The sequence below is a fragment of the Lucilia cuprina genome, chromosome 4, assembly GCF_022045245.1.
Source record: "Lucilia cuprina isolate Lc7/37 chromosome 4, ASM2204524v1, whole genome shotgun sequence".
Lineage (NCBI taxonomy): Eukaryota > Metazoa > Arthropoda > Insecta > Diptera > Calliphoridae > Lucilia > Lucilia cuprina.
In genome coordinates this window covers 3,900,763-3,914,643 of record NC_060952.1, presented here as the reverse complement: position 1 = coordinate 3,914,643, position 13,881 = coordinate 3,900,763, and the positions used below count along the sequence as shown (strand labels likewise).

At 26.8% G+C, this 13,881-nt stretch overlaps 1 protein-coding gene across 1 annotated transcript in view; it reads right to left on the bottom strand.

The window, feature by feature from the left end:
• Positions 1-13,881, bottom strand: part of LOC111690838 (sterile alpha motif domain-containing protein 5) — a 125,867-nt gene that overhangs the window by 42,275 nt on the left and 69,711 nt on the right. Inside the window, exons 2-3 of the mRNA XM_023453410.2 lie at positions 5,594-5,875; positions 30-331 (exon numbers count right to left, since the gene is read on the bottom strand). Coding sequence (XP_023309178.2) covers positions 30-331; positions 5,594-5,875 — 584 coding nt within the window. The remainder of the gene's footprint in view (positions 1-29; positions 332-5,593; positions 5,876-13,881) is intronic.

Genomic DNA, 13,881 nt, shown 5'->3' with positions numbered 1-13,881 from the left:
AAATATTAAGAAAAACTTCTAAAACTTACTTTTGTTGCACAAAATTCAAATGATGGGCAGCATTGGGCGGGATAGATTGTAAACCTTGTGGGTGTGTTGGCAGCGGTTGTTGTTGCTGTTGCAGCTGATGATGTGAGACAGCACCCTGCATCATAGATATTTGTTGCTGTTGCTGCTGTTGTTGTTGGGCGAGCTGTGCCTGATGCAGCGTTTGTTGCTGGATAAAATGTTGCTGTTGCGTTAGAGCACCACGAGCAACGCGTGGTGCAAAAACACCATAACCGAAACCATAAATTTCATCTTCTTCCTTGTCCGACAGGCAACTTGAGGGCTTTTGGTTTGTTAAAGAAATGTTAAAAGAAGAAAATAAAGTCAAAAATTAGTTTTCTTTTATAAACCATAATTCATGGTCAAGTTTATGAAAAGTTTAAATGTGAACAAAGAAGATGTTTTTATTTATAAAAAAGCATGCAAAAGGAAAGATCCAAATCTTGTTTTCTAGTTGTTTTTTACTAAAGTGAGAATTTTATAGTCCTTGTTGTAGTAGCTGTTGTTTTTCTTTATACACAAACACTTAACAAACAAAACGATTACACAGAGCATTGAGAAATAAAATAAGCCAAACACTCACTCACTAATACTATACATATTTATTCTATATGTAGTAGATTTAACGGAAAATATGAAAAGTTCCTCTTCTCTGAATGAACATTTAATTTTCTGTTGATTTCCTTATGTTTTCTTTCCGTTTATTTTGTGGGTTTTTTTTTTTTGGTTTTTTTATAGTTTAAGGTTTAAAAATTCGTACTTCACTACTTGAAGTGGCTGCGGCCTTCTTTGGCTCAACACCTTGGGGAATAATAAAGGCACAATATAACATCAAAATTTCTACACACAGACACTAATACATCTAAAATTTACATAAAAACACACATATTCATGTAGTCTTACTTAGCCAAACAAAACAAATAAATGGCCAAGTTAACAATGTTGTCAAAGTTTTGTTAAGTAGCATAATTTCAAGAGAATACTTGAGGGCCACTGTTCATTCTTCAATTCAAAAGTACTAAGAATAAAATAAAATTAAAAAACATTATGAAATAAGAGGGCTCCTGAAGAGTCACTTCTTAAAAGAGAACAATATTTACTAAAGTGTCCGAATGATACTATGATTCAGAACTGAACTAGAACTGAACTAGAAATGAACTAGAACTGAACTAGAACTGAACTAGAACTGAACTAGAACTGAACTAGAACTGAACTAGAACTGAACTAGAACTGAACTAGAACTGAACTAGAACTGAACTAGAACTGAACTAGAACTGAACTAGAACTGAACTAGAACTGAACTAGAACTGAACTAGAACTGAACTAGAACTGAACTAGAACTGAACTAGAACTGAACAAGAACTGAACTAGAACTAAACTATTACTTAACTAGAACTAAACTATAACTGAACTAGAACTAAATTAGAACTGAACTACAACAGTGTTAAATTTTCCCACTTTCACCTTTTAGGAATAAAGTGTTATCGACTCTAAATATAAAGTAAATCATAAAATTTTTTGCAAAATTTTATTGCGTCAAAAAACACTGTTATATCTTTATGTCTTATATATGGAGCTATAAACTATTTTCTTTATGCTCAAACATGAGTAGCATTTATAAAATTGTTGATAAGTCAGTCGGAGAAGAGATAAAAGAGGACAATGTTTGTTTGATGCAAGGTTCGTTTGATTCAATTCCTTACTTTTTTCCTTTACAACAATTGTTTGTTTTTGCCAAAAAAAAAAAAATGTGAATGAAATGATTATTGCCAAGTCTAGTTGTCATTTATTCGCTCTGGTTTTTTCCTCAACTGACATTACGTTTAGTTTAGTGTTGCAGTTTAAAGATTGTCATGCTGGGTTATATTCTATAGTTTTTTTCCTTTCATATTTGGCAATATTATGTGCCACAAAAAGTATAAAAATACTTATGATCATGTCGAATAACAACAATATTCTTAACGAGATATAAAAATGCAACAACAGCAGCAGCAACAGAAAGTTTTAAATGAAATAAAAAAAATATGTAAAAAAAAGACTAAAAACAGAATTCAATTCGTTTTAGTAGTAAAAGTAGAAGAATGAATGCCAATTCTTTATGGTAGAAACAAGAGTTTTTTCTTCTGTTTTCTGCTATTGTCTTATTGTAAGTATAAATGTATTTGCTAGCAAATTTGTGGTTGATACAATTTTTACTTGATTTTTTCTATTTGTTGCAAGTTTTTCTACAATTTAGTTTTTTTTTATTTTTTTTATTGTTGAGTCAAGTTGTGTGCAAGTACGAAAAACAATTTGCTTGTTTTATATTAAAACATATAAAAACCAAACCAAAGATGTACAAAAATATAAAATGCTGCCGAAAAAATAACGTAGTAAATAAGACAGACATATAAAGAAACCAAATACACAGTTATAGAAATGTTAAGGATGCAACAATAAGCTCATATGAACATTAAATAAATTCAACATATATAATATACAAAAGACTCATATGTTTAAAAATATCATCATAAAAAGTTTGCAAGGAAAAATTGAAAAGTTATAGGAAAAAATTTAGATGATCTTTTAGATTAGTCAGTAGTATGATCTGTATTTTTTTTTAATATTGCTAGTGATCTTAGACCCAAACTTATAAAATTGTAAATCATTGAAGTTACAAAAAAAACAATTCCAAGTACTAGAAGTATTATGCTAAAATGTTTCTGTAATACTTAATTCCTTGTTGTTCCTAAAACCTTGTTAACCTGCCTGACTGTCTGTCTATTGTTAAATTCCACCTAAACTTTTGAAGGCAACTTACTCCAATAAACTCAAAATATATGTATATACAAACATATTTAGTTTATATTTGTATGCTTGTGGATATGGATATTTATAGACGGTAGAAAATATTCCTTATTATTATGCACACAAACAAACACACATGGACGGACGTACAGACAAATATACCACCAACAACATGCATACATAACAATAAATCCCCAAAGGGCATGTCAACACTACACTTTTGTTCATCGGCTGAATAAAAAAAATAAATAAATAATAAAAAAACAGTAAGAATAACTTATTTCAGTTGTTAGAGTTTTCTTGTGTTTTTTGTTTATATACTTTCTGACTGTAGTTATTTTATGTTTTTTTTTCTGTTCAGTTTCAAGGGAATTGCGAAAACCAACAACAAAATTATTGTAAATAAAATAGGAAAAAAAGGAAGAAGAAAAAGTTTAGTTGCCATAACCAAAGAATGAAAAAATAAACGCAAATACCAACGAACAAACCATATTTTCTATTTTGCCAAAACAAATTTTTATTTTATAAAGCACTAACATATAGGCAATACAGTGGCGGAGATTTATAAAAAAGCATTTACTTTTTTTTTAATTTTTGTTATTTATTATAATATTTTTGAAAGAATTTTAGGATATTAGAAGATTTTATCAAAAGACTTTCACTCCAATTTAAGAATCAAAAACTTTAAAAATAAATTTGAAATTTTTATAGAAAATTAAAAAAAACTATCTTTCTCTAGTTTACATTTTCTCTTTCTCTTAGAAAATAAAATAAAAATAAATATTTTTTTTTATAATTTTCATTAAAATTTTTAAATTTTTATTCTACTTTATCTTTTAATGTTGAAGGATATTAAAAAAATTCTTTCTTACAAAAAAAATTTTTTAAATATTCTCTTTTTTCAGAAAATATTTAAAAATTCTCTTTTTTTAAGAGAATATTAAAAAAAATTGTATTTATTCACAAATTTTCAAAAAAAATTATCTTTTAAAAAAAAATTAAAATCTCTTTTTTAGAAGAAACTTTAAAAGTTTTTAATAAAAACCTTTGTTCTAAAAATTTTAAACATTTTTTTTTTAATTACACATTGTATTCGTTCCACAACTAGTTCTACAACGCATGGTTATAGCCTGTACTCGTTCTACTTTATCGTTGAGACCAATGATTTTTGTTCGAAATTGTCACTTATAATTCAATTGAATGAAGGATAAATAAAAAAATTAAAAAAAATTAAAAAAAAATAAATTTTTCACATTTTTTTAAATTGATTCCAAGAAGTTGTTTCATTTATAATTAGAGTCAAAGAACTAAAGCTCTTTAGCAGTATTTAAGAACCATAACAATGTTCCCAAGAACGGTTTCTAGAAGTAATGGCGACATCATTAGTTCCATTTTTGTTGTTTAAGAATATTAATTGTTGTTCTAGAACTAGTTGTTTTTAGAACATGTTCTGAAATTTTTCCTGGATACCTTTAAACAATTTTTGAAAATTTATATTCTTTTAAAAATATTTAAAAAAATGTTGTTTTTTTTAATAAGTTATTTAGAGGGATTTTCAATATCCATAAATTCTTTTTCTTAGAATTTTTATAAGAATCACTTATGAGAGGTAATTACACGTGGGTATAAAATCCTAAAAAAGGTATTTTTAAGTAAAAGTAGACAAAAAGCACTTTTTCTATAACAAAAGTTACTCGATTATTGAAAACGTAAACCTAGAAAAAAATAATTAATTGCAGCTCATAATAAAACTAGAAATAAATTCAATTAAATAAAAACATGTATTAGTAGTTAATTAAAGAAAAACATGCACCAAAAAAGCTTATAAAATAAAATGCCTTTATTTAAAAAACTCCAAGTGTTCTTAAACACAAAAGGAAAGAAATATGGCTAAAAGAATGTTCAAATGTAAAAGTAAAGGAATGTTTGCATTTTATATGTATGTATATGTATGTATAAACGCGTGTTACAATATTAGTACAGAGGTGGGGGCTTTGTTTGATTATACAATATTTGCCAAAGTGAAACCACATTTACACATATCTGTCTTAAAGCACACATATACATACAAAAATGTACATAGACTAACAGACAGACAAACAGTTTGAATTTGTGTTTTATTTTTTCCTTTCGTTTTGTATATAGTTCAGAGTTTTTGTTTTGGTGTTTTTGTTGTATGATGTATGTTTATTCTAACACTTAATCAAAACCGTCACCACCTTTGGCATCATAAACCCACAATGGCAACAGTAACGGCAACAAAAACAACAATTTCAAAATGAAAATGACGGCAGCAACAAAGCCATAACAATAACGTCTTGTTTATGGCTAAATGGTTGTTGCTGTAAGTTTTTCCTTGCTACATACTATTTGAACATATGTATGTGTATATGTAGTTTTGTTGCTATTTTGTAGGTGTGTGTTTGTGTGAATTAAAGTGTTTATTGAATTTTCGCTTCATCTTTTTTTTCCACAAATAGTTGTTGTTCTCATTTTTTAAGGCCCCCAAAAGCAACAAAAATGTTACTGAGAAAATTAAACAGAAAAATAGAATAGTAAAATAAAAAGCAAGCAACATCAAACCAATAACAAAACACAACAAAAAAAGAAACATTGAAAAACCAAGCAAGCAGCTGTTGTTAAACCAGACCATTCCATTTCACTTAACTTTACTCTTAACCTTAAAATTTTTGGGTGTGTGTGTGTTTGAGTGTTAAAGTGTGTTGGTGTATTTTTTTTACTATTTCCAAATACATACCGAATATTTTCCTGGCACATATATGGGTTGACTATGACTATTGGGCAAATGGCCGCCATGTGTGGAACTGCCACGATGACCGTGTAGTCGTTGTGTAGCAATGCCACTGACACCACTGCCACTACCGCTGCTGCCACTGCCACCGGCGGGATTCATAGGGCTACGTTCAGCCCAGGCTGCTTGTCTAGCATTTTCTAAAGCACTTAAAATATCTCCAAAGGGAGCCATTAACAATTCACAATAAACGGATGCTAGACCTTCTAAATGACCACGTTGTCCATCCTAAAAAAAGCCATAAAAAATCAAATCAACAACAAACAAACAAAAAAAAACAGAAACAAAAACACGAAAAAAAATTAAAAATTTTAGGGAGAGTTAGGAGAGAGTCATAAGAAAAATGAGTAAAATAAATAAATAGTTCTTTCAAAAGAAACAAAAAAATTAAAAAAAAAAACGTTTATTAAACAAAAAATACTCCTTTTGTCATTTTCATTTACTGAGCTAGTTGATGGCAACAAGGAGTATGAGTGAGTGATGAGTAGTAGATGGTGGATGGATGGTTGGTTGGTTATTTGGAATGGTTGGCGGATGATGATTACAGGGTTACATGTCAGAGCCCCGATAAACAAGTTTTTTCGTTTAGCTACAAACTAACTATAATACTTTAACTATTTTATGAACAAAAAAAAAAACATATATAAACAAACACATAAACAACATTAGCTGTGTCTGTGTGAGAGAGAAAGAGAATGATTGAGTGATGTGGTCATATATGTAGGATGCAGGTTTTGGAATAGTTGTTTGGTATGGTTGGTTGGATGTTTGGTTGTTGGTATAAATGAAATGAAATGGTTGTAATGTGATATTATTTATGCGATGAATTGTGATGTGATGCGATTTGATGTGATGTTTTTTCTGTTGTGTGCTTTTGCTTTTTTACTTTAAGCTTTTTTTTGGGTGAAGTTATGCAGAAATTTTACAGTGTTGGTGAAATATTATGAGTATTTTTAGATAATAACATTTTTAATATAACTTATACAATACAATTTTTACTAAATATTATTAAAAATGAACAAAGAGTATAAAAATAAAACTACAGTTTTAAACAATACAAACCCAGTTACCAATTTAAAATAAATTTTGTATAATTTTTTAAGTTTTATATAAACACTTATCTGGAGATATTTTTTTATATACTTCCAAAATTCATTTTTTATTAAATCTAAAAAAATACATATTTTAACAAATTTAATTCTATTTTTTTAAATATTGCAATTTTCTTTTGTAGAATAATCTATAGAAACATTTCTCTCTATTTTAGGAAAGAAATTCTCCAAAATTTGTTGTATGAAAAGATTTTTTAAGTATTTATGTGAAAAACCGTTTCAAAGCTTTTGGTATAAATTCTTTTCGAATCTTTTTCAGATCAGTATTTTTATAGAAAGACGTTTGAAAGCGTTTTGAAAAAATGCTTTTTAAATAATTCGACAAATGTCTTCTTTATATAGAAACATGGCCATATATGTATAGATTTAAAATATATTTTTGTGGAAAAAGCTCTTCTAAATATAAATATGTTTTCAAAGCTTTTTGAAAGAGAAACTTTTTAAAGCATTTTAATTTAAATGTTTTTTCAAAGCTTTTTGATTTCTATTTCTTTTGAAAATATTGAAAAGCTTTTCGGTATAAATTGTTTTCAAAGCTTCAAAATTTATTGTAAAAAAAGCTCCTGTAAGCCTCTTCTTTTTTGTTGAAATTTTTTTAAAAGATTCTCAAAGATTTTGTATAATTTTTGTCAAAGCTTTTTAATAGAAAAGATTTTCAAAGCTTTTTGGTAGAAAACCTTTCCAAAGCTTTTCTTTAAAAAGCTTTGAAAAATGTCTTTTATTTTTTCACAAATTTCTATTTTCATCTATGACCTGCTATCAACTCTCACTGTTCCTCTAAGGATAAATAAAAATAAAGAAAAATACTTAATGTATCTTCTGGTTATTTGATGAGGAAAAATGACTTTTAACACACAACAACAACAACATTAGACAACAGCAAAAAAACAAGAAAAATTAAGAGTTACCTTCTCTAACAAAGCACACAAACGGAACAGTATAACAACCAAACAACAAATGAGATGACCTGTGTTTAGACAAACACAGCACCAGCAGGACTAAAAGAACCATAACATAAAATAGGATGAATCTATATGATTAGCTAACTAGCTAACTAACGAAGCGGATACAACTGGAATCTATGTACACAACCTATAAAACACAACTCTGAAAAAAACTAAAACTAAACAAAGATTAAAGGATACAAAATATACATTAACCAGAGTGACTAAAAGGGAGTGACGACAACAACAGTTATAAAAGCAAAATAGGAAAAAAACATAACGAAGAAAAGTAGCTCACGTTGTGATGTTGATGTTGAGGTAAAGATATATGATGTGGTCAATGTTAATGTATAAGAGAGTAAGTGTAAACAATATTTATACTCCAAAAAATACATGAGACTGGCTGGCAGGTAAAATGTAAATTAGTTCATTCACATACTATTACAACAACATAATTTACTTGAGCATCCTAAATTGTAGTCGAATATTTTAGTTTATTTTGCCATTATTTTTATGTTTTCTGTTTTTTTTTTCCACTTTTCAGACATTAGTTTAGGTTACAGTTTTCAAATTGGATTTGAATCCATCTTAATTCAGAGATCTACATAAATATGTGTGTTTAAGTTAAGGTATTGAATGTATAAATGTAATGTAAATGAATGTACAATTTGGGGTATTTGCAAAATGATATGATAGTATTTTATGAGGTTGATTATATGCCTTGTGGTTAGTCAGCACACTTTTAATATTACACAGACCAGCATTTATGTAAGTGTGATAGGCATGCAAAGTTATAAGGTTTAGAAATTGTACCTTGTGTAATTGAACTTTTGTACCTTTCATGCTTTAGACATAAATATTTTTACGATTTTGTTTATTTTGATAACAATCTGATAGTGTTTTTTCATATGATTAAGGTGAGAAGAATCAGAGTGTTTAAAGAATTTTTCTCCAACAAAAAGTTGCATTTAAAAGATTTGGTTAACAGTTTTAAATATATATAAAAAAGCTTTTCTAAAGTCTAAAAAAGCTTTTCTAGTTTTTATAAAAAAAGCTTTTCTCGTTTTTGATGAAAAAAACTTTTTTTATAAAAAAAAACGAATAAAGCTTTTCTAAAGTTTTACGAAAAAGAGTTTTTCTAAAGTTTTAATGAAAAAAGCTTTTTATTTAAGAATATTTTTTAAGCATATTGAAGAACAAACCATACGCCTTTGCCGTTTATATATAAAGGTTTATTTATTGAATATTACAGAAAAAAGCTTTTTGTTTGATTTCTTCTAAATCATACCAAATAAACTGGAAAACTTTACTTTTTTAATCGATTTTTGCACTATAGCAAAAACGAATATTCAGCAAATAAATAGTACTTTATATCAAATATAAGATTCATCTACATCTAGTCAAAAGTAAATACATGATTAATTGATGACAACTAAATTTTTACAGTTTTCAGGTCGGTTGATTTGTGTTACTTAATGTGTTTACATTCATTTGGTTCATGAGACGTTCTATAAAAGGAAACATAAAATTCAACACTTAAACAGATACCGAGTAGGTACTTAAGTTTTCTAAATCATTTCATATGAATGTATGTTGTATTTATAAACCAGTAATTTTTAAGAGGAGTCTATGTATTCCCTTCCTTCAAATATTTAAATTACTTGATGATTCGGTTAATTTTAGTTAAAAAAAAAATTATAAAAAGCTTTTCTAGCTTTTTTATGAAAAGGCTTCTATATGCTTTTTATGAAAACTTTTGTCTTTTTTAAAGTGCTTTAGCATTGTTGTAAAATATTCTTTAAACATTCATTGTCAAAAAAAGCTTTCTTATATGTTTGTTAAAAGGCTTTCATGCAAGCTTTGAGATGAATTTTTCTTATATATAGAGATATTTGTCAAATAGCTTTTATTGTGTAATATGATTATGATTTAAATGATTATTCAACCTACCAAAAGTTTTCTATTAAGGATCAATTGATTTCTTTCTAGAAAATCAATACACAGATCACTAGTTTTGGGAGAGCCACATCCCAAACTACCGGGTTATGTTTGTGCTTATATTTGTTGTTTATTCTAGTAACTGTGTATGTTTGTATACAATATTTAGTTTATGTATACTTGGCCTAAAAAAAGAAGAGGAGCAAAAGCAAAAAATAAAACTATGGTATAAAAAAATATATATTTGGAACAGTTTGCATAAAATGTGCAAAAACAAAATAAACTGTAATGCGTTCTAGTTGTACAAACATTTAGAAATTCTTTTAATGATATCTGTACACTAGCATACATATGTATGTATGTACATTTAGATACACATACAAATTCCTTTTTTAATATTAAATATGTTTTCAAGGAGAAAACTAAACTAAAATTATATTTTTTTCCTTCTTCCTACTTGAATTGGTTTTTTTTTTTTTTTTTTGAAAATAAACTTAATCAAGAGAGTGTTTTGTAGAAATTTGCACAACACTTGTTTTATTATTTTATTTTTAAATTATTATATTTTGTAAATAAAATAAAAACTAAATATGTATATGCAATGTGCATAAATATTTCCTTAATTTACACTCATAAAAAATGTTAAGCTTATGATAACATAACCTATTTTAGTTATAAACACATTCCCATACGTCATTATTATTTAAAGTTTTACCAAATTTAAATTTTTCATTTAGTTTATTGCTTTATTAACTAAACCACGCTATACCCTCGAGTAAATGAGTCATTAATTTCAATTCCCTTTTTAGACAGAATTGGCTAATTAATTATGTTTTTTCCAATCTTCTAATCTAAACCAAACAACACTAATAATAACAATTATTAAATTGTTTAATTAAATTACTAATTGCCATTGATTTTTTTTCATTATGTCCACAAAAAATAGGCGTTATACAAAAACGTCTGTACTAACCCGCATTTTGTTTTCATTTCTCAATTAATATTACGAGTGTTAGAATAAACAAATTTATGGAAATATACATTTAATTCAATTATTTATAAAAACAAAATCAAAACAAAACAAATTAACAGTATTGGTTAATATATAATAATAACAAAAACACTCCTGCCCTCTAATTTTTTTGTTTTTCAGTACACACGACTAAACATGAGCTAAAACCAAGTGGCCATGTTAATGATTGTCGTTGTAAACAAATTGAGCCGACCGTATTTAAACTCATACCATTAGCTTGTTACTAGATCTTGATAAAGACCATTAGTTATAAAAGCAGTAATAAGGAGAACAATAATAATGTCATTAAAGTATTGCGAGGATGCTAAAAAAATTTATAAAATGTTTTCTTTTTATGAAACAGAAAAAGTTTATTAGAGCTTTTTTTACAAAACCTAAAACTATTTTTGTTCTCTTTTTTTGATTATTTATAAAAAATCTTTTTAGTTTTTATACAAAGGTTGTGGAGCTTTTCATTTTCAGGGATTTTTTAACCACTTCGAGCTTTTTGTGAAAACGCGTATGTAATGTATTTGAAAAAAGCTTCTCTAAATGATTTAAAGCTTGAAAGTTTTTATTGTTAATATTCTTTGTTATAGAAGATACTTTAAATGCTTTTTTGTGGAACAATCTTACTGTTTTTTAAAAAAATAAAGATTTTAAACCAAAAACAATTCTAAAGTCTTAACACTTTATGAAAAATGGATAATACTAACAAAAATCTGAAGCTTTTATAAAACAAGCGCTTCTAAGCTATTTAAGACAGTTCCAATCCTTTTCAAAAAAATTTTTATTAACTTTTTGTAAAAAAAATTAAAGCTTTTAATATACTTTGTGAGAATACCTTGTTAAAACAAGAGACGTTTAAAGCTTTTTCTTTGTGAAAAACTTTCTTGTTCTTTTCGAAAATAGTAACAATTTCTTATTCAAAAACTTTTTTAAAAATTTATTTTTGTAAAATGCTTTTTTTAAAAAAAATAACTATTAGAAGCTTTTTTGCATTTTATAAAACTTTTTAGAGCTTTAAAAACTTAAATTTATTTTCAAAAATAAAAATAAAGCTTTTTAAATTCTTCATAAAAATAGTTAAAAAGAGCTTTTAGAAGCTTTTTCTAAAGAGCTTTTTGGACGTTTAAAACTACAAAAAAGGTTTTAAAAAGCTTTTTAAACTTAATAGTTTAGAGTCAAACCGCAAAACAAAAAACTGAACTTTTGACAGCAGTAACAATTTCGGATTAATTTAAATCTATATTCCTAGTAATTTCCCCAGTTTCAATTGTACCAAAGAGAACCAACTATTCCAACTCTGTTGCGAACATTGGTGATATGAGTAAAGGAAAAATACTTTTTTGTTAAAAGGAAGCAATTATGAAAATATTGTCGTTCTAGTAGATTAATATTAACAGATTAGTTGGCATATCCCCAATTTATGCCTCCTTGTCCAACAACAAAAAGTACTTTATTACGCAGTATGGACAAGGGCGAAATCAAAAAGACATGCCTATAGTAAGGGAGTAAGATAATCTATAGAAACGAGGGCGTTTGGTGTTCTGATTGTTTTACAACACAGACTGTCTCTTTCTCTACTAATGATGACGACAACAACAACAATATTGTTATATAATGGTTATAAAAATTAACAACTGGGTTTTAATAGAAATCGTTTGTTAAGGGTTTTTTATTATTAATTTATATGGAATTTTTCTAGCCATCTATTTCTTTTGTATATTAGTGTATTTTACTAGTATGAGTAAATATGCGTATATCAAACTGTGAGTATTTCGTAGATTTCTTTCTCTCTCTTTTTCTTCCTATGATTATGTTGTTTTTGTACCCACAAGCGCCACATTATGTTAAACTCATTAACTTAACGAGCTCTATTGTAAAACATAAAAGGATTATTAACAAATCAGTGATTTTTTGTGCGCTCATGTTTGAATATATTTTGTCAACGACAAAAGGGCAAATTTTATATTTTTTCTATATAGAAAAAAAGAATTCTTTCTGTTTTTGCATAAATACACAAACACGTTTATATAGAAATTCCTTTTGTTGTTGTTATTATTGCCATAACATACTACAATCACTTTATAAACATGCAGGGAAAAAAATATGAATTTTATAAAATTATATAAAAACCCAGAAATAAAACAAAAATAAAAATACACATTGACTTGATTATGTAGAACTTGACTTGACTTGGTGCAAAAACCACAAATGACTGACTACATGACTCTGATTGTTTGTCTGTTTACTGGGAAAAAAGGAGTTTTTTACTGAAAGAGAGTTAGAGGAGGAAAATACAATGCTTTTGATCTATAATTTAGTAAATTAGCTTTGAAGACAAACTCATAAAAATTTTATTTATCATAATTGTAGTTATATAGATATATGTATTATTTTTTGTTATTAGTATTATTATTATATAGCTTGTATATTTTTATTATTATATTTTTGACGACTGACTGAGTTAGAATATAAAATACTTAAAAAGATAAAACCCACATTAATTTAATTGTGACAAGCAGTAAATATAAGAAATGTAATGAAGCTTAGTAGTATTAAGGAAAAAGTGAATTTTATTTAATAATTATATAGTCACGACTGAACACTGTAATTAAATTAAATGTTAAGTATTATTATTATTGTTATATAAATATTAAAAGCAAGTTCCGGACGGTTGCAATATTTATTTGTTTAAAGAAGTTTGATGGAAAAAATTTTGGTTAAGGAAATGTGAGTAGAGTTGTAAAGGTTTTATAAGGAATTTTTATTCATAACCCACGGGGTATTATAGTGTTTAAGTCACTAAAAATCTTGGTTTCATTTTTTCGCGAATATTCTAAGAACAATAGCACAGTTTTAGAAATTATAAAGTTATACTTTTAGGCATTTAAGAATCTATTTTGAATATTTTGCTAATAGCTTGAAGTTCTAGTGCATGAATGAAAGTAATCTTTATAGCTTATGTCTTCACTTATTAACTCTTTGAAAGGAATATTTTTTAGAATTTTGTTGCTTTCGTAGTGAATTTCTTTTAATTCGTGAAATTAGTATTTCTCCAAAAATCTTTAAGCCACAAAAAAGCTTTTAGTCCAAACTTGTTGTATCCTTTTGTAGCAATAATGCTCCTTTTGTAGAAGTGGCATTTGTAAGCTTTTTTATAAAAATAATATTTCTAAGTTAGCTTTCCCAAGATTTTCTGTAAATAACAACTAATAGAAACCT